The 22,807-nt window shown below is 38.5% G+C and overlaps 3 protein-coding genes across 5 annotated transcripts; all 3 read left to right on the top strand.

Moving 5' to 3' along the window:
• On the top strand, nucleotides 1–5,144 carry upf3a (UPF3A regulator of nonsense mediated mRNA decay). Its single transcript, XM_028591752.1, has 10 exons — nucleotides 1–156; nucleotides 1,469–1,575; nucleotides 1,663–1,769; nucleotides 1,996–2,094; nucleotides 2,286–2,396; nucleotides 2,547–2,602; nucleotides 2,693–2,851; nucleotides 2,949–3,082; nucleotides 3,777–4,065; nucleotides 4,435–5,144. The coding sequence occupies exons 1-10, from the start codon at nucleotides 1–3 to the stop codon at nucleotides 4,612–4,614; spliced, it is 1,398 nt and encodes a 465-aa protein (XP_028447553.1). The 3' UTR covers nucleotides 4,615–5,144.
• A 1,355-nt stretch (nucleotides 5,145–6,499) lies between these two features.
• p2ry8 (P2Y receptor family member 8) lies at nucleotides 6,500–10,914 on the top strand. The gene is made up of 4 exons (XM_028591641.1): nucleotides 6,500–6,573; nucleotides 6,725–6,820; nucleotides 8,178–8,492; nucleotides 9,616–10,914. Exons 3-4 carry the CDS (start codon nucleotides 8,206–8,208, stop codon nucleotides 10,379–10,381), a joined length of 1,053 nt encoding a protein of 350 aa, XP_028447442.1. The 5' UTR covers nucleotides 6,500–6,573; nucleotides 6,725–6,820; nucleotides 8,178–8,205; the 3' UTR covers nucleotides 10,382–10,914.
• Nucleotides 10,915–11,128: 214 nt separating this feature from the next.
• On the top strand, nucleotides 11,129–19,843 carry asmtl (acetylserotonin O-methyltransferase-like). Of its 3 annotated transcripts, none has more exons than XM_028591970.1 (16): nucleotides 11,129–11,254; nucleotides 12,192–12,299; nucleotides 13,499–13,630; nucleotides 13,722–13,769; nucleotides 13,868–13,932; nucleotides 14,023–14,087; nucleotides 14,359–14,467; nucleotides 14,915–15,275; nucleotides 15,354–15,590; nucleotides 15,997–16,159; nucleotides 16,268–16,467; nucleotides 16,590–16,722; nucleotides 16,809–16,949; nucleotides 17,101–17,223; nucleotides 18,829–19,068; nucleotides 19,299–19,843. In XM_028591970.1, exons 2-15 carry the CDS (start codon nucleotides 12,207–12,209, stop codon nucleotides 19,032–19,034), a joined length of 2,076 nt encoding a protein of 691 aa, XP_028447771.1. In that variant the 5' UTR covers nucleotides 11,129–11,254; nucleotides 12,192–12,206; the 3' UTR covers nucleotides 19,035–19,068; nucleotides 19,299–19,843. The 3 variants fall into 3 exon arrangements, with proteins under 3 accessions (XP_028447771.1, XP_028447773.1, XP_028447772.1); XM_028591971.1 differs by lacking the exon at nucleotides 11,129–11,254 and adding an exon at nucleotides 11,259–11,341; XM_028591972.1 differs by lacking the exon at nucleotides 18,829–19,068.
• Nucleotides 19,844–22,807: the final 2,964 nt, after the last annotated feature.

Here is a 22,807-nt window from a genome sequence, read left to right as displayed (position 1 = left end):
ATGAGATGGAGAGAAATGAGGTCTGAAAAGGACCAAATGACCGTGGGCAAGGAGAAAAGCGTCGTTGAGATACAATTTAGAGACATCCCGAGAGAACAGGAAAACATCCCTGGCAACTTCAAGCCGAAAGAAGAGAAGAAAGAGGTTTTTACTAAGGTGGGTAGCCGAGCGTTGGGGATGTGTCGCATTGTTTACGCGGTGTAGAAAACAGACATGGTGGAGGCAAAGAGGGAGTTGGAATCGTTTCAGCACCGCGGACAGCGACAGGCAGAGGAAGGACTAGATTCACAATCTGTCAGATAGACCTATAATATCATACCACTTTAGATTTCACATTCCCCTTAGACTTTATTTGATGCAAACACTGACTAGAAAAGATTATCACAATACTGTGTCCAATGCAGTGCACATTCTTGTATCATCTATACGCTCTCTCAACGTTTTACGAGCTGTAATCCCGTTTTTAGGATTCTAAATTCTAATTTTCCCAGTAGCTAAAGACTTGCCAAGGTTTCAGATGTATCTGAGTAATGCTGCAACTAACAATCATTTTTAGTATTTATTTCTCTGTGTATTTTATTTGTTTAGTTTATTAAATGTAAAAAAAAAATATTGACAGTGCATTTTAAAAGGCTTATTTTGTCCGTGTACATTTGAGTGTTAACTTTGTATTTTGTGTAAGGCCTTAATATAAACTAAGAAAATCCCCTAAGTATCTTTAACAATCATGTTGTTCCACTCTGTCAGACAGTCATATACATACACTCAGCTTGTCTTAACACATTGTTAAGTGAAAAATAGTCAAACCTAAGACTTTCCATCAAATGAAAATATTATGTGTTTTGTACACACCTTTTCCCAAAAATCCTGCCTGACATATTTGGTGTCTTTGGAAACTGAGGATTTGAACGATGTTTCAGTTGATATTTGAAGCCATCAGGGTTATTATGTTATAAAGCTCCCCTAAGAGACACAGATGATACTATACAACTACAACAGGCTATGTAGTAGTCTATGTGATAGTGTAGTGTAGTTTTTAAGTTCTTGTAATTAAGGGGGGGGTGCGGCTAACCAAACTTTCTTTTGTCTCCCAAGCAGTTGTAATTTAGAGTCGTCATTAAGTAACAAAACAATCGGTTCAGCAGGAAGTCGACATCCTATCACATCAGATATTATTGATGTGGTTTTATTCCAGAACTCATGCATCTATTCACACTCCCAGACCATGTGCAGGAAAGTTCCAGTTCCAGGTTGACAGAACGTGCAATAGGGAGTAGGAATGCCTTTAGAGATGTATCTCTTCTGAGGTGTCCAATATGTCCTTTATTGTCTTGTTTTTCTGTAAGATGTGGAACATTACACTTAAGAATAGATGTCAAAACCTGATCCTGAACCATAATTACCTATATTACCAACTATGTTCTTCCTGCTGAACTAAGAAAAATAACACATAAAGGATTGATTTTAGGTGGTGATTCGAAGGCTTCCACCTAACCTGTCAAAAGACCAGCTAGAGGAACAGCTCAGTCCGCTTCCATCCTATGACTATTTTGAGTTCTTTCCCGCTGATCAAAGGTAATTATGATCACCGTTTTAACCAATCAACAAATAACGTACGCTATGAGAATGTTTATGATTTTCTCTTTCTCTTCCTCTCCACAGTCTTTCTCCCCATTTGTTCTCCAGAGCATATATCAATTTTAAAAACAATGAAGATATCCTTCTGTTCAGGGACCGATTTGATGGCTACGTCTTCATTGACAACAAGGGTATTTCTCTTTGTCTAAACTCAGTTAGACTTTGGAGGGCATCAAGGCGGACACACAGTGCAACATATTCTGCTATATTAAATGCAAACAAAGATATGTTTGTTTTACAGCTACAGGCTGAGTTGTATGGACAGAGAGGTGTCTTTAGAGCTTTCGTTGCCATTGTTACCATTTGATTGCTGGTCTGTTAAATGATGAGCTGCCTTTTATTTCAATATTTATTCAGGCCAAGAATATCCTGCAGTGGTGGAGTTTGCTCCCTTCCAGAAAATCTCAAAGAAGAAGTTAAAAAAGAAAGATGCCAAATCCGGGAGCATTGAAGAAGGTACTTAACTACAGAGCTCAACCCATTGAATATGACCCTGGTATACAGCGCAGCAGTCAATATATTCAGCTTGTGATTATAGTGTTCCTGCATGGGTTTAAGACTTACAGAAAATCAATCCTTGAATCTTTGAATATTCAAATGTATGTTGCTATATAATATAAACTCATCTGGATCTTAAACTCCCTCAGACCCAGAGTATAAGCGGTTCTTGGAGAATTACTCCTGTGATGAAGAGAAGTCAATGGCCAACCCTGAGACTCTGCTAGGAGAGATAGAGGCCAAGACCAGAGAGCTTATAGGTGCAGTACCATAGACATAGCAGATTATGGTTACAAACAAAATGATCAAGATTCAGCTATATGAATCAGTATATGAATTCAGAAAAATTACTAAACTTCTGTTTACTTTTTTTTCTGTGTCCATTTTTTACCTCCTTTGATCGATTTCAGCCAAACGGACAACACCACTGTTGGAGTACATTAAAAATAAGAAAATTGAGAAACAGGTAAAAAATGAATAATGTTCAAATGAAAAGAAATTACCCCAAATATGTTTAGTTTTTTCCCCCAATGTGCTATAATGTACTTATTTACAGAGAATAAGAGAGGAGAAGAGAGAAGAGAGGAGAAGAAGAGAGCTTGAAAAGAAACGGCAAAGGGAGGATGAGAAGAGAAAGCGACGAGAGGAGGAGAGACGCAAACGAAAAGAGGCAGATAAGCAGAAGAAATTGTCTGATAAAGACATTAAAATTAAGGTAACTCTTTCACTAAAAATCATTTTCGTACTTATATTTTCTTATTCATTGGATGGCACAGTAACATGTAGTTTTCCTGTTTTATCTGCGTATCCAGCTCCTGAAGAAGAGTGACAGGGACGATGACGTGGACTCAGACCGAATGAAGGACAAAAGTGACATCGGGGAGACAGACAGAGGCAAATGGGAGAAAGCTGGAGGACAAACAAAGTCGAAGGACCCCAAAGAAAAGTAAGGACCGTGGGGGCATTGTGTGAAATGGTCACTATTTGTTAAATGTGTTTAAACTTTACATTCAGAATCCGAATCTGAAAAAGCTCAGGGGATCTTTCCCTTTAACCCTCCTGTTGTCCTCGGGTCAAGTCTGACCCCTTTTCAAAGTTTTCTATATTAGACATTTGTGTTTCTTTCAACCAAATTGCCCAAAAATAACATGGATGGTTCCATGCAACGCTCTTCACAAGTACAATTAAAATGTTCAGAAATTGTTGAAAAGAAATGACAAGAAAAGTGACAAAAGCGACAAAAACATTGAAAGTGCAATCAAAGATAGTACAGAAGATGAAGAAGAAAAGAGGTCTCACTCTGTAGCTAAAACAGAAACCAGGCCAAAAGAGGATCTGCAGCAGTGAGAGAGAGCTGTGCAATACAACAAAAATATGGTGTTTTTTGAAAATTAAACCATTTAAACCTATTCTGGTACAACCTTAAAATACAATTATGAACCTGAAAATGAGCATAATATGGGCACTTTGATATCAACATCTATAGGTAAAATAGATTTACATGAATTTACATCTGTATTTTATAGTGGGAAAATGTCAAACCTTACTGTAAAGTAGTACCAAGAATTCTGATTGTAACAACTATGCCTTTGTAATAATTTGGTATGTTGTGTTTCTGCAACACCCACTCTGACTACCAGAAGTCTGCCTGAAAGTGAAAAGGAGCAGAGAGAGCAGCACGGTCGCAGACAAAGAGATAAGGATCACCGTGGGAAAGATGAAGAGAGGAAACGACAGCGACACCATTATGAGTTTGACAAGTTTATGCGCCGCAAAGATGAGACCAAATGGGGGAAAGGCTACTGCCAGGACAGAGCCAAGAAAGAGGGGCACCATCATGGCTATTCTTACTGTCCTGACATTGGAGACAAACTAGGAAAGGAGGACAGGGAGGACCTGGGTAACAGGAAGGAACGCCTCCGAAACAAGGTGAGCGAGAAGGTGAGCATGAGATGGGGGGAAGGTGACAACTAATTGTTTCATTTCTCGTGATGTAGACGTGTAACTGTGTTTCAGATGTTGGTTGATTTTTTTTTTTACAGATGATAATCATCAGCTCAGAGAAAATCTCAGCTCAGAGAAAATATACTTTGAGTGTATTTGTATGTAAGACGGTCTCTTTCAGGATACCCAGTGAATTGAGCCGTGAATGGAAGGCCTTAAAGCCAGCGAAGAGATAGCACTTAATTTGACCTAAGCAACCGTATGTAGATGAATGAGTATGTATATGTTAATACGTACATTCAAAATGTGTGCTGCTTGTCTCTCCCATGTCCCTGCTCTCTTGTCTCCCTGCAGGACCGTCCAGCCATGCAGCTCTATCAGCCAGGCGCACGCAACAGGAAGCGCATGAGCTCAGCAGGCAAAGGCTATGACTGCATCCCCTCACCTGAATCCGGGACCGAGCATTGCTATGAGGCTGTCACTATGGCGACGGGGCTGGAGAAGGGGTTCGAGAAAAGCAAAGATGAACAGTGAGCAGTCTGGATGTTTATCGAAAATACAAATAAATGATTCAGCTTAAATTGATGGTGGGTGACAGGTTTGACAGTTTATCATTGAGCTTTTAAAAAAGAAAGAAAACTGTCTTTTAGTCATTTTCATCTGTACTGGATGGAACCGATTTCAGAACGTTGAATGTTGTTAAGGTTTTTGTTTTGCTGGAGCATGAACGTTTTAAGTACACACTAAATATGTTACTTGTCTCACTGTTTAATACTCAAAGAATCCTTGGAATGAACCGTGCGAGACTAAGAATAGGGGCAAACAATAATAGTTAGCTTTATGACAGCACAACAGTCAGTGTCAGACAGTGCAGTGTCATTCCTTTTGGTCATCGTCTTTTGGAAGTGTGTCCCTGTCAGAGGCAGCTCACCTGTACAATGTTCTGGTGAAACCATGACCTCATCCTCTGCAACCGGTCTTGTTACTAAGCCTTTGTAGACTCTGCTGAACCTGGATGTTTTTAATAATCAAATAGATTTTATTAAAATGAAATATAATGTAAGTAGAACTTACAGACAATGGATGTAGAAAATGTCACAGAGGAAATCCTGTGTGTATTTTTGTGTGTAAAGGTGAGCGAATGAGAGGGGGTAGGAGTTATTATTGATAAAGAGAGGACAATGTTTTACCGCTTTTTTGTAGTTTCTATGCATCTTATTACATGTGGTCCAGCTTATTCTAAGGTGTGGTCCAACAGAGACAATAATTTATTTGTGAGCAAAGCTTTGTACACGATCACCCATGAGCCAAGAAGAACACGTTCTCTACATTTCTATAAAGCATTTCCTAGAAAGAAGATGTAAAGTTGCAAAGCATGACACCGATTAATGAAAACAATTCATTTTCTATGCTGTGTGCATGGTTTTTCTATTAATTCTGTCAAGTAAATGTAAATGAAAAAGCCACAAATATCGATAAAGTAATATGTCTTTTTAACAAGCCTTATATTATTTTTGCACACAATCTAACATTTGTCTGTCATACCTCTTGTATCATTATGTTTTTTTTTCTTTAAGTTGTGAGAAAATAAAGCTCCTGTACCATTTACAAGACAATAAATCAGTGTTTCAGTCATTGTGGTAGTTCTCTGACAGTTTGGGTGAGGCAGCATTTGTCATTAGCACTGCCCATAGCACGCATTTAAATATGGCAGAAATGAGTCAATTATACTTAGCAATGTGTAAAAACATGAATACAAAACGTCATCTTAGCGTTAGTGGGTGTAGACATGCCTAGGTGTTCCAGGAGTGATAATGTAGGCAGTTAATCCAAAGTTTGAATCAATCCTTTTTTCCTCTCTAAATGTTAAGAACACAGTAACACCATGTTGTACTGTATATGTTGTAATTTATGTTTTTTACTTGTTGTGGTTGATCTCAATATTTTTTACACAATGTCCAAAAATAATCTCACTGACAGTGCACTGTCACCCAGATAAAGCAGAACTATCATCAACAGGAAGCCAGCAGCATAAGAAAACATCCCGTCAATCTTTTTTTCTTTTTTCTTTTTATATATATATATATATATATATATATATATATATATATATATATATATATATACTGTATATATATCAAATATTTATTGTAGTCTTATTTTTTGTGATCCAACTCAATGTCAACCAGCACACTGATTTTTTTCCTTTAGCATTTGCATACATGACGCAGGTATAATTTTGTGAATCTCTCTGTTTTTCCTTCCCTTTTCTAGCATAACAGTGATAGGAAATGAGTAACACTGAAAGTGGCTCTCTTTGACACGTCACAAACTCCCAAAACTTTCAATAGTACAGACGAGTAACTATTACTTTCCTTTTCAGGTCTTCCCACATGTACAGGTATAGTTTTAGAGATTGCAGAGATCACTCATGCACCACAAGGTGAAGAATGAGCCCATCATGCTGGCGTTACATACTGTATGAGTAAATAAGTAAGTTCTCCGTGCTGTTTGCTTGTGGAGATTTAAGACATGCCATTTCCAAGTCTGATTCTAATGGGTGGCAGTTTATGCAGTTGGTAGAAGTGATTGTCACATGATCCATTTCCTCTCTGGAACTGTAACACAAATCTCATTTCCTCAGCAGTCTACAGTCAATATCTGTACCTACATCTGCAACCGACACTCGTATGCCTGTCTGGCAACCTGCCTCTTGTCTTGTCTGCCTCCACGTTCATAGGTGAGTGTTCAACTGACTTTTCCTGAGCTTTATAAGTTCTAACCTTATAAATATTAAATATTTTAACTATTGTCTTGAAATTAGCCTAAACTGCTCCACGTGTCAGTTGCTTAATATTTGCTACTATGTATACTTTTAAGTTAACACCAAAAGCACTTTGGTCAAAATGTGTTTGTTTTTTAATGTGCTTAGTGACTTAATATCAAATGTTGAAAGGAAAAGTGAAAGATTGTTACTGTGTTTGTTTTAGACAATATGTTTGTTTTACTTTGCTTTTTAAAACGTAAAGACTAAAAAAACACAGTAGCCACAAGAACTAAACATCTGACTTTGATCCAAGGTATAACATTAGTATGTATATACATACAGTATGTGACATAACCGAAGAGAAAACTGTGCTTATTGAGAGTGTAAATGTAAAAATGTCATAAATAAACACAGGTTAAGGAAATGCTTGGTTCCATTACATACAACAAATAACCTTCCAGGCAGAAAGAAGGGAAAATGAAAAAATAAATTTAATTTTGAAGGGGGAAAAAAAACATTATAACCTAAAAGTCTCAGTTTGCTAATTGTCATTACTGCAAAACAATATATTTTTAAGATGTGAAAGAGTTTTCCCAACTGCATAGGTATCGTCATCCTGATCATTGTTGTAGTAATAGGTACTTTCCATTGCATAACTTTCAGTAAAACTTGGCTCAGTGGTGTGTGACTGTTGATTTTACTGTCATTTGATATGTGGTAACTCCCCATTGTCACAACCCCATGCGCCACGTGTCAAATAAAATGTTTTTATTGTGGTTAGTGTTAACTATCTCATGGCACAAAGATACAATTCAGTTTTGTCTCACCTCTCATGTTAAGCCTTTTAGGCTATATGACAATCATTAGCAGTTGTGAGTCTACTCCCGAACATTTTCAGGTGTTGATTGTACACACGCTACCCACAGCGACAGTTGGCTGCTTTCACCACAGATCTGGTAGTCCTTTTCCTGTGTGAAAAACTCCACCCAACACATGTGCTACTCGCACGCAAGCAATAACACGAGTAATGAAGTCCTGATAAGAATGCTATAGGTGTCTGTTTCACACCTTTTAGATCAATCAGTTTTACACCGCAAACAGAGGAACAATTGCCATCAGTATCACGCATCTCTTCAGATAGTGTATTTCTTTACTTGTGGTGTATGCTGTCTGATGTTTTATGCTTTTACCTTCAAATATTACAAAACAATTGCATGATATAAATTAAGATGTTGCAAGATGCTGATTCATTTCCACCAGAATTTTTGTGTAAGAAAACAAAACATTGTACCACAAGCCTCACAAGTCTTTGTTAAACCCCAAAACACAGGTGTTGAGAAGCCATTCACCCCCCAGTCATGATGGGGAATTCCAGCAAGCTAGACAACGCCACCCTGTCCCTGTTTATGAATGTAAATGCCAGCATTGCCATCTCTGTCATCTACATGATCGTCACTACGATTAACCTGGTAGGAAATGGCCTTTCCATGTGGATCCTCATCTTCCGTACCTCGCCCAAGACCCCCTCCATCATCTTCATGATTAATCTCACCCTCACCGACTTAGCCCTTGGCGCTGCCCTGCCCTTTCAGATCGCCTACCAGTTCCAAGGATACAACTGGAAGTTGGGAGCCAAGATGTGCAGGTATTCTTTATAATTGCGGGCAATGTTAAAGTACTGATGAAGGATGTCTTCAAAAGTTTGTCAAGCCAAACATTATTTTTACAGCTCAGTGTACATCTACAGTCCACCAGTTGGAATTGCTTGACATTTTGGGAAATAAAGTTAGATGAAAAGATGGATACCACTCTTTCCACATTGTTCTCTTCCATTTTCTTGCTAAGTGCTTGAGTTTGCATATAGAATGTCTTTGCAGAAATAGGTCAATTAATTCTCACCCAAGAACAATTTGTCATCTCCATGGCAACATCAGGGTCACTAGGAAGTTAATATTAGGTCAATAAGCTCTGATGCTTATTTTTTCTTTTTCATTTGCTTTGATAATTTCCCTGTCATTCAGTCTGCTATGACAATGTCAGCTATCATGACAATAGTCAGTTCTATAGCTTAAGTAATTTCCTGTTTACTGGTAGTTAAATCTAAAAATAATATGTAGACGCTTTATGACCTATTTATGTGTTAACATCTTTTTTGTAAATCTGTACAGAATCAAAAGTGACAACAAAGTCATGTTCTAGGGACAAGTGTCGAGAATTAGCTTCGGCTAAAAACACTATGATACATACATCAGATGACTGTTGAAGCTTACCTATGTTTTTTGTATCTGTCCCTATCTAAATAAACCTTTAATAAAGTTAATAAGTTCTGGGTTAAAAAAAGGTTTATGGGCCAGCTTTTTCTTGGCTAGGTGCGGTGATTTCTCCTGTCTCCCTTGGTTGCGTGGCAGCCTTATGGTGGTGACAAGACTCCAGGAATTCACTGCCACAGGCCAAGAAATAGTCCGCCGCACACACACCCCCCATAACTGCTCGTTCTTACATTTTGTTTCATGTACAGATTAAACAAACCAGATACTATAACGTGTTCATTTGTGAGCCTTGGAGCTGCTGGCGGGTGGATTTAGTTATCTTTGGACAGAGCCAGGCTAGCTTTTCCCTTGTGCTTCCAGTCTGTTTGCTAAGCTGAGATAATTGGCTGCTGGCTGTGTATCTTTATGTTGAACAGTGGTATTGATCTTCTCATCTTTTATTTAGTTTTAACCTGTAAATAAATAAAACACTATTCTTGTCTCTATATCCACCCACAGTGTCATGACCCTTGTCTTCTACACCAATATGTACTGTTCCGTCCTCACTATGATGGCCATTGGAATTGACCGCTACCTTGGCATTGTCTGGCCATTGCTGTTCAGGCAGATCAGGAAGAGAAAGTCCAATGCAGTCATCAGCTGCATCCTCATGTGGGGTTTAGTCCTGAGCGTTCTGTACCCGCTGATGACCACAGACCTGACCTTTGACATTCCTGAACTCAACATTATCACATGCTTTGACGTGCTAAAGAAAGACATGCTCCCGAACGTGACTGCCTGGGCGGCCTTTCTCTTCAGCATGGTGTTCGTCCTCTTCCTCTTCCCATTCTGTGTCACAACATTCTGCTACATCAGTGTCATACGCAAACTGGCCGAAGATTCCAAGACAACCCAGAAAAAGAGAGCGATACGTCTGGCCTTCATTGTTCTCCTGGTCTTCACCTTGTGCTTTGCTCCAAACAACATCCTTCTGTTGACTCACACTGTGCTGAGACTCTTCTATAAGAAGTCTATCTACATGTCCTACAAACTGTCTCTCTGTTTCAGCTGCCTGAATAGCTGCCTCGATCCGTTCATTTACTACTTTGCTTCCAAGGATTTCAGACACAAGCTGAGACAGATAATTAATCTGCAGAGTCTGAGTAGTGGGGACTCAATGAAGATGGAACAAAGAGAGACTTTGTACTCGGCACATTGCACTTTCGAAGGTCAGGAGAGAGAACACAGCAAGGTGTCTTTGGTGCCCAAGAAAACCACAGCATAGCCACATGGAATGACAAAAAGAGAATAAAGATTGACAGAGTTGTTAAAAAGGAAGTGAGAGAGATAGCAAGTGTGGGTTGCCCTGAGTGAGCCAAGCTCTTATGTCTAACAATTTTAAAATCATTTTACTTCAGTTTTTTTAGGGAGCACCACGAAACAAAAGAACATGGTCAGCAGCTGAGTCTTTTTGATAACTTTATCTTTATTCTTGCAAAACAAAAAATGTAAGACTGAAAAAACATTTATTGTATGTGCATTTTAATATCTGACACAAGCATCATAATAGTTTTGACAAAATATGTAGCATGCACAAGTGCAAATGAAATGTGAATGGAAAGTTTGTGTTGTACAGTATGAGCCTTCTCTGACTGAAATTTTTAACATTGTCTCTGTACATATCTCTGTAAATGTCTGTATACTATACTGTGTTTTACTATGAATTTGTATAGTTGACCTTTTAACCTTTTTAACTTGTTTCAGGATCCTCATTTTCCCTGTTTTTCTTCCTCTACAAAAATAAATGTATTAATATTATCGTTATTATTATTATTATTATTATTATTATTATTATTATTATTATTATTATTATTATTATTATTATATAATTAGAGGTAGTATTAGAAGTAGCCTATTGCATACTACCAAAGAATTTCCGTAGACCGGCTTTGATACTACCATGGATGCATGCTACTCTGTTGCTTTTAACCATAGACAGTATATAAGCTTTTAACAGTGTGCGAATGGTGGTTCCGCTCATGTTATGAAACGTCATCACGTATGCGCCTTCACGGTGGTCATCGTCGTAGCAAGAAGCTAGCTAGCTATATTACTGTCTATGGCTATATCATTTCACTTTCCTAACTGGAGTAGCTAGGTAAGCAATGCTCTCTGTGTACTGCATATCTACCGTAACGTCAATTTAACGCTCTCAGACCATCAAGCGTGTCACTTTTTTTTATGGGTGAGCTCGCTAACCAAACTTTACAGCAAGTTAACGTATTACTAGTTTCTAACATTAGCTAACATCAAGTTTGCATATTTGGCGTCAGATTTGGCGTAAGGACAACAGAGTTGTGAACTAGCGTTACGTTAATCAGCTATGTCGTATGTTAGAACGTTATTGTTTGGTGCTTGAAACACATGTATTATCTAACGTTACGTGATTAACTTTGGCTACTTTCAGGCGAGCCAAATATTGTTTGTACAGGAACGTTACACAGTAAACACATTGCCCTTAGACATTGTTTGGAAAAGCTGTAACTTTATTCAAATGCAAATGGCTACCTGTGTGCATTATAATTACAGTGAGTGGAAATGCATTTACATTACTTTACAGCAGCTCATTGTCTTTTGTCGAATGCATTATTCTATGATGTATGTATGAGACACATTGGCTTTGGCCCGCAACTAACCATTACTTTTACTATAGATTAATCGTTTGGTGCATAGACCTTAAGAACGTAATGACCATTACAATATCCCAGAGCACATGTGCTTGTTTTGTTCAAACCCCAAAATATACAATTCAGAATTATTTTAATCAGAGAAAAGCAGCAAATCTGCACAGTTGAGAAACTGGGACCAGTGAATGTTTGACCTTTTTTTCTTGATGAATTACTTAAATGATTAATTAATGGTCAAAAGTGATGTTATGTCGATTGACTTCTTAACTAATCACCTAATCATTTCAGCACTGTCCTCGTGATAGTGCATACCTGTACAGCTGTAGTCACCTGACTCCTTATTGCTGAGTCTTTAACATAAACTAGGCCACATCTGTAATGTTTAACTCTGTATCACTTTATGGGCAGTTAGAGAAGGCCACCATGGTGCTGAACCCTGTCATTTCCAAGCTCGCCGGTAAACTGGTTGTGCTGGCAAGTGCTTCTCCAAGGAGACTGGAGATTCTCAGCAATGCGGTAGGTTTCCCTCTGGTTAGACTCCCAGGAATTATATATAGATCACGACAACTGCACATTTTGTTTAATTGTGAACACATACAATTGTGCATATTGAGTTCAGCTTGGATAAGGTTTCTCTTTTGTGGGCCATGACTCTGCTTTTAGGTCCCCAAAAATCCTGACTGGACCTATGCATGATTTAAAAAAAAAAAACACTTAAACCAAAGTTACAGATTTCTATATATAAAATCATAACAATTTAAACACATTTAGGTATATCGGTCTTATAAATCCTTCATGATCCAATCAGTATACCAGGCTAGGGCTGCACGATATGAGGAAAATAAGCGATAACTTTGTTGAATATCGTGATAACGATATTCCTTGTGATAAAGGCACAGATATTAAAGTGTACTCAGTTCTGCATGTCTGCTGCTTTCAGTATTCTGCTAAAATACAACAAATAGCTTGTTGAATTTAAAACAAATGAAAGGAAATCATTTCCAACATATTGAATTGAATATAAAAGGCACCACTGAAAAATGACAGTTTCTTTTTAAAGTGTAATTTTCTACTAACATTTTCTTTCAAATAACACAATAAATCTCTAAGTGTCTATCGCCATATGTTGCTGCCTTTTTCGATCTGGATACTGCACCAGTTGATATTGCGATGACGATAAAAAAACAATATATTGTGCAGCCCTATCAGGCAAGCTAATGTGCTGTCCTAACAATAAGGTTGAGAAACCCTGGGCCGAATGAATCCTAAATGATTTGTCACCTATCCTGCTTTGTCTTATCTGATGAGAATGATGTCAATGGTAATGAACATAATGACAATGAATATTTTATTATTTATAATTTATAGTATGTTATTTATAACTAGACCAATATATGGAGCAATATTACCATATCGCAGATATATATTTGTATTGATGTACAGTATATGTTAATCAAAAGTAACAAGCAATTGATGAGCAGAAGATGTGTGCAGGGTTATTTAGAAACCGTGTTGCTGTTGAATATGTTTTCTACCATAGAGCATTCCCATTTCCACTCCGTATATAGTTACAGTTCTTTTTATGTAAAAATAAAAATAAATGTTTATTTGGCTTCTTAAATATAGTGTCGATTGGACTAAACCTTTAAGGGCCATTTCTAAATTCTATATATTATATATATCTATTCTATATATTTTTTTTTTCTATATTTCAGGGCTTACGGTTTGAGGTGGTACCATCCTGGTTCAAAGAAACTCTTGACAAGGGACTTTTCAAAGCACCTCACGAGTATGCTGTTGAGACAGCCAAACAAAAGGCCCTGGAGGTGGCCAGGAGGATGCCCTTTGTGAGTTCAGCTCCTTTTTGTATTACAGTATACAGTATATTATCATGTTGAATGACTACTTGATAACATATTCCGTATTCATTTGCTTTAGAAACACCTGAAGACTCCAGACATAGTAATTGGAGCTGACACTATTGTGGTAAAAGGAAGAAAGCTTAACAGGATATTATCTGCTTATTCTCTGCAATATATGCATGTTTTCTTATTGTCTCTGTCCACTGTTTTTCATTTCCACAGACTGTAGATGGCATGATCCTGGAGAAGCCAGTGGACAAAGAAGATGCTTACAGGATGCTGTCAAGGTGAGTGTCACTTACATTGTTTCTGAGTTAACATTAGAAACAGGCATGATCTGGTTTACGGTTTCTCTCTTCTTTATTTTTCTCTTCCAGCTTGAGTGGTAAAGAGCACAGCGTCTTCACTGGTGTAGCTATTGTCGTCTGCCATGAGAAAGAAAGTAAGTCACATCTGAATAATGGTTAGACTTACAGGTTTTCTTTAGAGATTTGATAAAACAAACTTGTTAGAACAGTTAGGCTGTTTAAGATACTTTTATTTTTTAAATGTCTAGCAAGAATATCTGTGAGAAAAAAACTATACAGTAATGTACTGTATGTGTTCATACCAGTTTCCTAAATATATATGAGAGGGCTTAGTGTAGTGTTTCCAGTAGTGGACAAATTTAATTTTTAAACCTGTGCACCCCCCACCCGCCCCCCACCCCCCAGACGAAGAAGTGGATTACCAGTTGATTGAGTTCTACGAAGAAACAAAAGTGAAGTTTGCTGATCTCTCAGATAATATGCTGTGGGAGTACATCAATAGTGGTGAACCTATGTGAGTATGAACTTTCACATATATGTAATAGCTATTTACATAATAATATTTACTTAAGTAATATTTACTTAAAAATAAAAAAAATATACTATACTTAAGTTATATTTACACGGGAAAAAAAACAACTATAAAGTAAGAAGACATCTGTGTTGCACCAGCAATTTTTTTTTTTTTTTTTTACTCTAAGCTATTGATTTCTCTTGGTGTAGTAACCTAACTGCACATTTGTTCAATGGAGGTCATTTAGTAGATATGACATGAACCTGTTGCTTTTTGGACTTTGATGCCTGAGTTTTGTTCAAAATGTGTTTGCTTTGTCCTATTTGACAGTGAATGTGTCAGCAAAAAATAAAAGATGGACTCATGTCCGCGAGAGTGTATTGCTCGCTTTGTTCTGCATTTGAGGACGAAGAAGAAGTAACGTGCGTGTGCAAATGTTTTTGCCAGGGACAAGGCTGGAGGCTATGGTATTCAGGCTCTCGGTGGGATGCTGGTGGAGTACGTCCATGGTGACTTCCTCAATGTGGTGGGTTTCCCCCTGAACCACTTCTGCAAACAGCTGGACCTTATTTACAACCGCTGTACTTCCTCCGCAGACCAAGAAAGTGTTTCTGTCCGGCTGAGCCACAACAGTTCTCACGCAACCTCGATACTCACTCAGCCCCCACCCGGCCTGCCAGCTCAGTCCAGCCACAGTCCCAGCTCTAAAGCCAAACACAACCCCTCATCCAGCCCCACACAGAACAGCCCACCGGCCAATTATACACACCATACCCAGAACAGCTCTTCAGCCAATCCTGTCCATAAGGTTAGTTTTCCTCACCCTATTAGCACAACCTGTTACCTTTTTTATCATTAAATATAATTAACAGTCCTCATTCTTTAGGTGAAAAGGAAAAGCAGTGAAGGTGAAGTGGATGAGAGTTCCTGGATGTTGGTCAACAGCCTGTCTAAACACACAGACGATAGAGAGGCTGAGTTCATATATAATACCACATTACCATTGGTGGCCAGCAGTGGGCAGGTGATTGAGCTCAATGTGACGGAGCATGAGGACAGTGAACCAAAAAAAGACGACTTGCAGCGAATCATTGATCTGATGGACGGATTCAAAGCCTCAAAGGTAATTAGAGATAAACTGTGTATTCCTATATTGTTTAACCTTTTTGTCATAGTGAAATACGTCACTGTTGTAGTTTACTTTTAGAGGATGTAACGTGGCATTTAGCTCAACTTAAAGGAATAGTCTGACATTTTGGGGAAATACACGTATTTGCTTTCTAAAGATCGGGAGCACAGGGGGAAAAGCTGTCCTATAAATCACTTTCACCAGCACCTCTAAAGCTCACTTATCAAAAAAATTTTAATCTGCACAAAAAAAAGAACTGAAAGCACCTTTTTTGGTTTTACACGTTTCTTGATCGACACAATCTGTAAGCACCGGGTAGTCTAATATTACGTATCACATTCATACAAATAAAGTTTCACTTTGCTTCTGAATCCATTCTGCCTTTCCTAAAATGTCCCAGGCACTATTTACCGCATCCAAGATGTGTGTGTTTGACCTTCTACAAAGCAGGCCAGGGCTGGATGCAGCACAGGTGGCTCAGGAGATCAAAGCCTCTGTGAAGGGCACTGCATGCCTGCTAGAAGCCTGTGTGTCTCTGGGACTGTTGAAGAGCAAACCGAGAGGTTAGTCAGGACTCCTCTGTGCTTATCATAATGATACCTTAAAGAGATCGCATTAGTGCTTAACTTGAAACTAACCTCTCACATCTTTCATGGTGTCTCTACTCCCAGCATGCCAGAAGCCAGTGTACGAGAACACAGATCTGTCATCGCATTTTTTGCTGTCAGACGCTCCTTTTTCGCTGCGGGGCTACATCCAGCATTGTAACGACACCGTGTGGCCTCTTTTCTCCCACCTTGAGAGTGCTGTGCGGGAGGGAGCCAACCAGTGCGAAAAGGCTTTTGGGAAGACCTCCAAGGATATGTTTCAGGTGATTATCTCCAAGTTCAGCCTCAGATGGATAAAATGTGGGGGTGGAAAAAACATTTGAAAACATTTTAGGGATGCCGTTTTCTATTTTGTTGCTCCTATGTCATTTGTTTCTATTTAAAGGATACTTTCTACAACAGTCAAGAAGCCAAACTGAGATTCATGAATGCCATGCACAGCATTGCTAAAGTTACAGGACGAGCTGTAGCAACAGCCTTTGACCTCTCCAGTTTTAAAACTGCCTGTGATCTTGGAGGTAAAAAATGAATGTAAAGGTTTAAAAGTGTGTCCTTAAATAATCAACCATTCTTATACATGTCATCTTTTTTGTTTTTTTCCCAGGATGCACTGGTGCAATGGCCTACGAGTTTACTAAAGCCCATCCTGGGTTGTCTGTGACAGTTTTTGACTTGCCTGCAGTTGTTGAGATGAGTGAACATTTCCTTCCTCTGCACACAGACAACAGGGTATCATTTGTAGCAGGTCAGTTTGTGTATCTGCATCAGAATACAATGACAAAAAGATAGTTTACTATGTTATGCTGTTATTCTGTGCATCTTAGATATTAGAGTAACATCTCACTCTGTGACAGTTTTTTTTTTTTTTTTTTTTTTTCTCATCTCTGTATGAACAGGAGACTTCTTTAAAGATGATTTGCCCAAAGCAGACTTGTACATCCTGGCAAGAATTCTCCATGACTGGCCTGATGAGAAGGTTGGCATTCTTCTGAGTAAAATCGCAAATGCGTGCACTGCAGGTAAAAAACACTTTCTTACTACATATTTTGGCTAAATAATTCTTGGTAACATAATTAAATATGTATTATTAGCTAGGGGTGGCACGGTTCACAAAACCCATGGTTCGGTTCGTATCACGGTTTTAGGGTCATGGCTTTCGGTTCTGTACAGTTCTTATTTTTTTTTCTTTTAATCTTTAACACTCCAGAAATATACTTCAGCATATGATATACAGCTTAATTATGCACAATGTAGGATACAGTATTAAATAATTATATAGTTATATCATGGAATCATGCACAAACTGAATTTGACTTGATTTTAAGCACATTATTGGGACCATTTCTGAGGAAAGCGAGGTGAGATTTTGATACAGCAAGAGGGAAGACATTGATGATTTTAACAAGCTTTTCATTTATTTGGCAAAAAAAGAAGAATGTGTATTGCCATCTACAGGAACGTATGTGCCTTTTGAGCACATGAAGATTTAATGTTACAGAATATCAATTGAAATAACTTGCATTTATCAAACTGCCAACTTCAGTGTAGCTCTTATAAAAATTGTATCCTTTAAAAGAAAAGAGAGGAACTCTTAAAGCTCCGTCTTTTGAATAAGTCAGAATATGTTAAACATAAAAAAAAAAAAAAAGTTTACATTGTTAGTTAATTTCCTATCCTGGCCTGGGCTGGGACGCACATTCATACGGTTTGTTAAGTACTTATTGGACTTTAACTTATCATTGCACTTACAATAACGAGTGTAGCTGTCCTCAATTTAGGTCCGGTTTTTCCTGCATCCACCATGTGTGTGTGTTTGTGTGTGTGTGTGTGTGTGTGTGCGCGCGTCAGTCGCGGGTGGAACTGAGCAGCCACGCCCGCTGCAGAGAGCCGACAGGATTGAAACTGCAGCGACTTTAGAGTGAAAAACGTTACACCGTACATTGATGTTAAAATGTAAACCTGTTGGCAGGACGTTCTGAAATGTTTTGCACGGCCTTTTGCTGTACGTTTTGTTGGTAACTTGTCCACACCTCGTCTTTCGCGCGAAAGGGAAACCCACTGTGTGAGGTCCCATACGGGCACTTGACGGGCACGAGGCTACATTGCACATGCATCGAACCGTGCGGCACGTACACGTTCCGAACCGAGACAAGCGGACCGAATGGTTCGGATGTTTTTTCATGAACCGTACCACCCCTATTATTAACATATGCATGCTTAGTATAACATTCTTAGTCACGTGCCAGTGAAACTGTGTGCCAGTTTTTCATTTGTACAGTTAGTAGCAACCGAGTTAGTTCTGTGAAAATCCTATCTAAAATCTGCTGCTGCTCAGTTTGGTGTCAGTAATCTACAGTCTCCTTAGACCACAGCTAAAACCTGTTATCGTTAACTGATTTAAGTTTTTTTTTTTAGTGACATATTAAACTACTCTAGAAGCTGGCTAAGTTTATAGGCAAGCCAAAATACCAACCTGATTTATTGTATCGTTCGTATCCTCCTTGATCTTTATTGTTTGCATAACGCAAAGGCATGCTAGGGGATAAGGGGTTACAAAACCACCACTATTGTTCACTAAAGTTGTATATCTGTATACACATCTTGCACTTGCACCATGCTGCCAGGCTGTGGACTCCTGCTGAGTGAGATCTTCTTGGATGAAGACAGAAGGGGCCCGAGTCGCGGGCTGCTCCAGGCCCTCAGCATGAGCGAGGGGAAACAGAGTAGCGCGACAGAGTACAGTCTGCTTTTGAAGAGCCATGGTTTCATAACAGCACATGTCAGACATACAGACAACCTCCTGGATGCTATGCTCTGCATCAAAGCGTGACTGACAACACCCTCAACAACACTTGTGATATACTGTAGGTAACATTTGCCAAAATCAAGGACTAAGGTCAGGAATGTTTTTATGGTGAAGTGTGAGTCTGTTAAGCAGATTCTGTCAACCATTCCAGACAGATTAGGGTGAAAATAAAATATGTTAATGTTTGAGGTATTGGATGCGAAATAGAGTGTTTTGTTTGTCTTATTGGGCATTTAATGTTTTTCCTGAATACTAAGGTCTTGAGCAATCTCTTCTGTTGGGCCTTAGGATGTGCAATGCTCATAGCTGAGACCGTGTTGGACGGACAGACACCCTACTCTGCTCTGCAGTCTCTCAACATGCTTGCCCAGACTGAGGGTTTGGAGAGGACAGAGAGCCAGTATGCAGACTTGCTGAGCAAATACGGATTTGGGGACATCCGTGTGGGTTACACTATGAACTTCCTCGATGCTTTTATTGCCATTAAAATGTAGCATCTGCATCACACACACAAATCCTCATGTATTTCATTCATTTAATTATGACAGATGGCCTTTTGAGATCATTTGCTTAAGTAAACGAAGTAATACCACAATAGATAATGCCAAATTTCACATAAGTAAAAGTGCATAAGTATTATCAGAAAAATGTAATTAAGCACAGTAAAAGGTTCAAGGTTCTTTATTATTATTATTATTGTTATTATTATTGTTATTAGTGTTTGGTAATGCAAATCCTTTTTTTTTTAAATGCACAAGTAAAAGCAAACTCTGAATCTGAGACATAGTGCAAGATAAGATATAGGACTAATATATAAACAAATAAAATATAAATCAAGTAATACAATATCATTTTTAATTTAAATTTACTCCTAATGCATCAGTGTTTTAAATTATTTAAATAACATTGGATTATTAGTATTACTGTTTGAAGGTGAAACTGCAATTTAATTTGTCAAGTAAGGGTGGAGCTATTTTGAATGATTTCATATACTGTGGGTTATAGTTAACTTATATATGTTGAATTATATGTCTATTATGTTGTATTATTGCCTATACTTCATCTATGATACAGTTAATCATCAAAAGTGTGATCACGGCCTTCCTGGAAAAGAGAGGCTTTCTTTAAGTTTAATTTCCTTGAATAAATAAAGGATACAAAAAAAAGTAAAAACTCTTTCTGCGATTGGTGTGTAGCTTCCTCATTCCTGTAACGCTCACACTGGTCAGCTGGAGGACAGCTGTGGCTGGAGAGTTCATCCTGCCTCTTAAACACTCTGTCATGTTATGACGATGCAATCTGGATGCAATTGAAGGAAAATGATTAACGAAGAAAGAACTAAATCGAAGCAGCGTTGCCGCTTAAGTATGTCATTTTTGTACATTGAGATTTTGTGTCGCCCCAGCGACATGACTTGATGTTTATTTCAACTTTCTAGGAGGCTGGAGGAAGGCTGCCAGTGATGAGGGAGGCTAAGCCCTGTCAGACATACTCTGAGGCATGGGTGAAGCATGTCTTGGTCTTGTATGCACTATTTAAACAAAGCGTACATTATTGCCACATTTGGTCTATTTGACCATAATTGCTCTCTTTTTTTTTTATTTATTTTTTTTTGCAAAAAATGATCAAACTCAGACTGCTTATCCCCTGACGTTAATCTATCTCAAATTAGAGCTGCAGAAAAAAAATACTTTGCTTGTCACTGTTATACTTACAGTAGATGCAGCTAAGTGATATTTGATACCCTGGAAATGTAACCCAAATATTTATTTTGCAGTTGAAAGAATTGCGAAGTGCCTTAGTTCCTTGCTATGTCAGTAAACCTCCTCAAGATGGCACCACAAACCTGCAGATCTCTGCTGAAAACTTGGAGACACGGAGTTCCCTGTTTTGTTAAACCGTGTAATTCTTTCCAGTGGATGTGTGCTATAGAGATCGTTTGCACATTAAGTGACAGCGAGCCCTCGGAATTAAGGTTTATGTTGCCATGTTTGGGAATTAATTTGCACTTTATACGTATGGTTGGGTAGGATAGTCACTTAATGCATAGAAGCGTATGACACTGTCCCTTAATTCCTTACAGATTTCAGTTTTGAGGCAGCGGATAAAGCAGCCAGCCAGCTGATGGGAATGTGGGAACATCTCTTGCCAGGATAAATAGCTCTTATTCTTTATGACACTGAAAGTTTATCCGGACTGCTCTTCATTTTGGATCCCTCTCTAAGTATTTTCCTAGATGGGTAATAAGGGTGGTCATGTTTTTCATAGCTATTTTCTTGTCAGTCTGGGCTCAGACTCTTTGTGACATCTAACTGATTTCCATTGCTCAGATTTTGTTCTTTCGATGAGGAAAGACAGGGGGAGGGTGGACTGAAGTTCAGACATGACAATGTAAATCACATAAGGTTTGTTTTATTGTTAACACACACACACTGAACACATCAATAGACCATATATTGCAATAGCAATACTCTCCTGCCACGGTGATTGGGAAAGTGTATTGATTCAATACATTTAGTACTTCATACACATTGCTGATGATTACCGATCAGTTCTTTTTAAATACACTAAATTGTAGCAGGAGAATGTCAGGCTCACGTAACCCAGATGAGGCTCACAAATCAATCAGCCAAGTCGGCGTTCCCTTAAAACATGATGAAGCATTTCCACGAAAGGATCTGCATATCCATTCACTTCCAGTGTCCCAGCTGCACCCGCTCACCCTCAAATGCCTCGACTTTTGTGTACGAGCATCAACAGCAAAGCCTTTGCAAGGCTTTTCTAATGAAAACCATTCAAGTCAATCAAGTTTACCAGAGACCAAAGGCCAGTGTAATTTGGGAAAATTGCTGAAACTCCAAAGTAATCTTCTGTAATGTGATCTTGCCTATTGAACACTGGCTGTACTGTACGTGTCGGATAAGAGCTCAGTCATTTTCTTCAAATGTAGTCTTGACAAGCAGCATGGATATCCACCTGCAAGTAATCATCATTCTAGTGTTAAGTGCTTTGATATTAAAATGACTGATTTAAGACCATTCGCTGCTGGTAGATAGCGATTTGAAAACACTTCCACATGTTGATAGTGAGGATAAGCTGGGTTTGTGAACCGGGTAGACTGCGTGTTGTGTTTACTGTTGTAGACCAGCCAGTGAAAACACATCATGGCTAGGTCATGACTTCACTGTTTCAGTCAAGAAAGCAGACTATGCATTAAACAAGAATGATGCAATCAAAGCCTGTTAAATAGTAATGAGTGCAAAGTTTCATGAGATTTAGCATGTTTACTGCTTTGTGATGCAAACTTGTACTTATTGAAGTTTCATGCAACTTCTAGTGTAACCACTTGGGGGCAACATTGGCTAAAAAAAAATAACCACCAGAGGCTGATTTTATCAAGTTATATTGTTTGTTGACACTCTTATCAAAGTGACAGGAAAGGACAGACAATTTCACTGCTGAGATATTTGAAATTTTGCAAATATCCATGTCAAACCTTTGTGTTATCTTAGTTGAAAAAATAAACAGTTTCATTGTTTATACCGGAAGCATCCCTGTGACTTTGAGAAGTATACACAGAATCCAAATGGTTGGATGCAGAATAACAAACAATCTCTAATCAGTCAGTTTTCTGAATCGCCCCTCAAACTGAGCTCATGCTTGGGCACCTGTTTCAAAGAACAGGCTTGTTTATCAAAGTCCTCCTCTGTCAACAAACAGAATAAGCGCGATGATGGCTGGCTCCTCAACCCACATCTGATTTCAGCAAATGTACAATTGTTCAAAGTGAGTTGTGC

The sequence above is a fragment of the Perca flavescens genome, chromosome 11 (genome assembly GCF_004354835.1).
Source record: "Perca flavescens isolate YP-PL-M2 chromosome 11, PFLA_1.0, whole genome shotgun sequence".
In the NCBI taxonomy this organism is placed as follows: domain Eukaryota; kingdom Metazoa; phylum Chordata; class Actinopteri; order Perciformes; family Percidae; genus Perca; species Perca flavescens.
The sequence above is the reverse complement of the archived record's forward strand: the minus strand, read 5'-3'. Positions and strand labels throughout refer to the sequence as shown.

Coding starts and splice junctions, on each gene's coding strand:
- upf3a (XM_028591752.1), top strand. CDS start 1: ATGAGATGGAGAGAAATGAGGTCTGAAAAGGACCAAATGACCGTGGGC. Junction 2,397..2,546: donor CAAGACCAGAGAGCTTATAG/GTGCAGTACCAT, acceptor GATCGATTTCAG/CCAAACGGACAACACCACTG. Junction 4,066..4,434: donor AGGAACGCCTCCGAAACAAG/GTGAGCGAGAAG, acceptor GTCTCCCTGCAG/GACCGTCCAGCCATGCAGCT.
- p2ry8 (XM_028591641.1), top strand. CDS start 8,206: ATGATGGGGAATTCCAGCAAGCTAGACAACGCCACCCTGTCCCTGTTT. Junction 8,493..9,615: donor TTGGGAGCCAAGATGTGCAG/GTATTCTTTATA, acceptor ATCCACCCACAG/TGTCATGACCCTTGTCTTCT.
- asmtl (XM_028591972.1), top strand. CDS start 12,207: ATGGTGCTGAACCCTGTCATTTCCAAGCTCGCCGGTAAACTGGTTGTG. Junction 13,631..13,721: donor TGGCCAGGAGGATGCCCTTT/GTGAGTTCAGCT, acceptor CATTTGCTTTAG/AAACACCTGAAGACTCCAGA. Junction 14,088..14,358: donor CGTCTGCCATGAGAAAGAAA/GTAAGTCACATC, acceptor CCCACCCCCCAG/ACGAAGAAGTGGATTACCAG.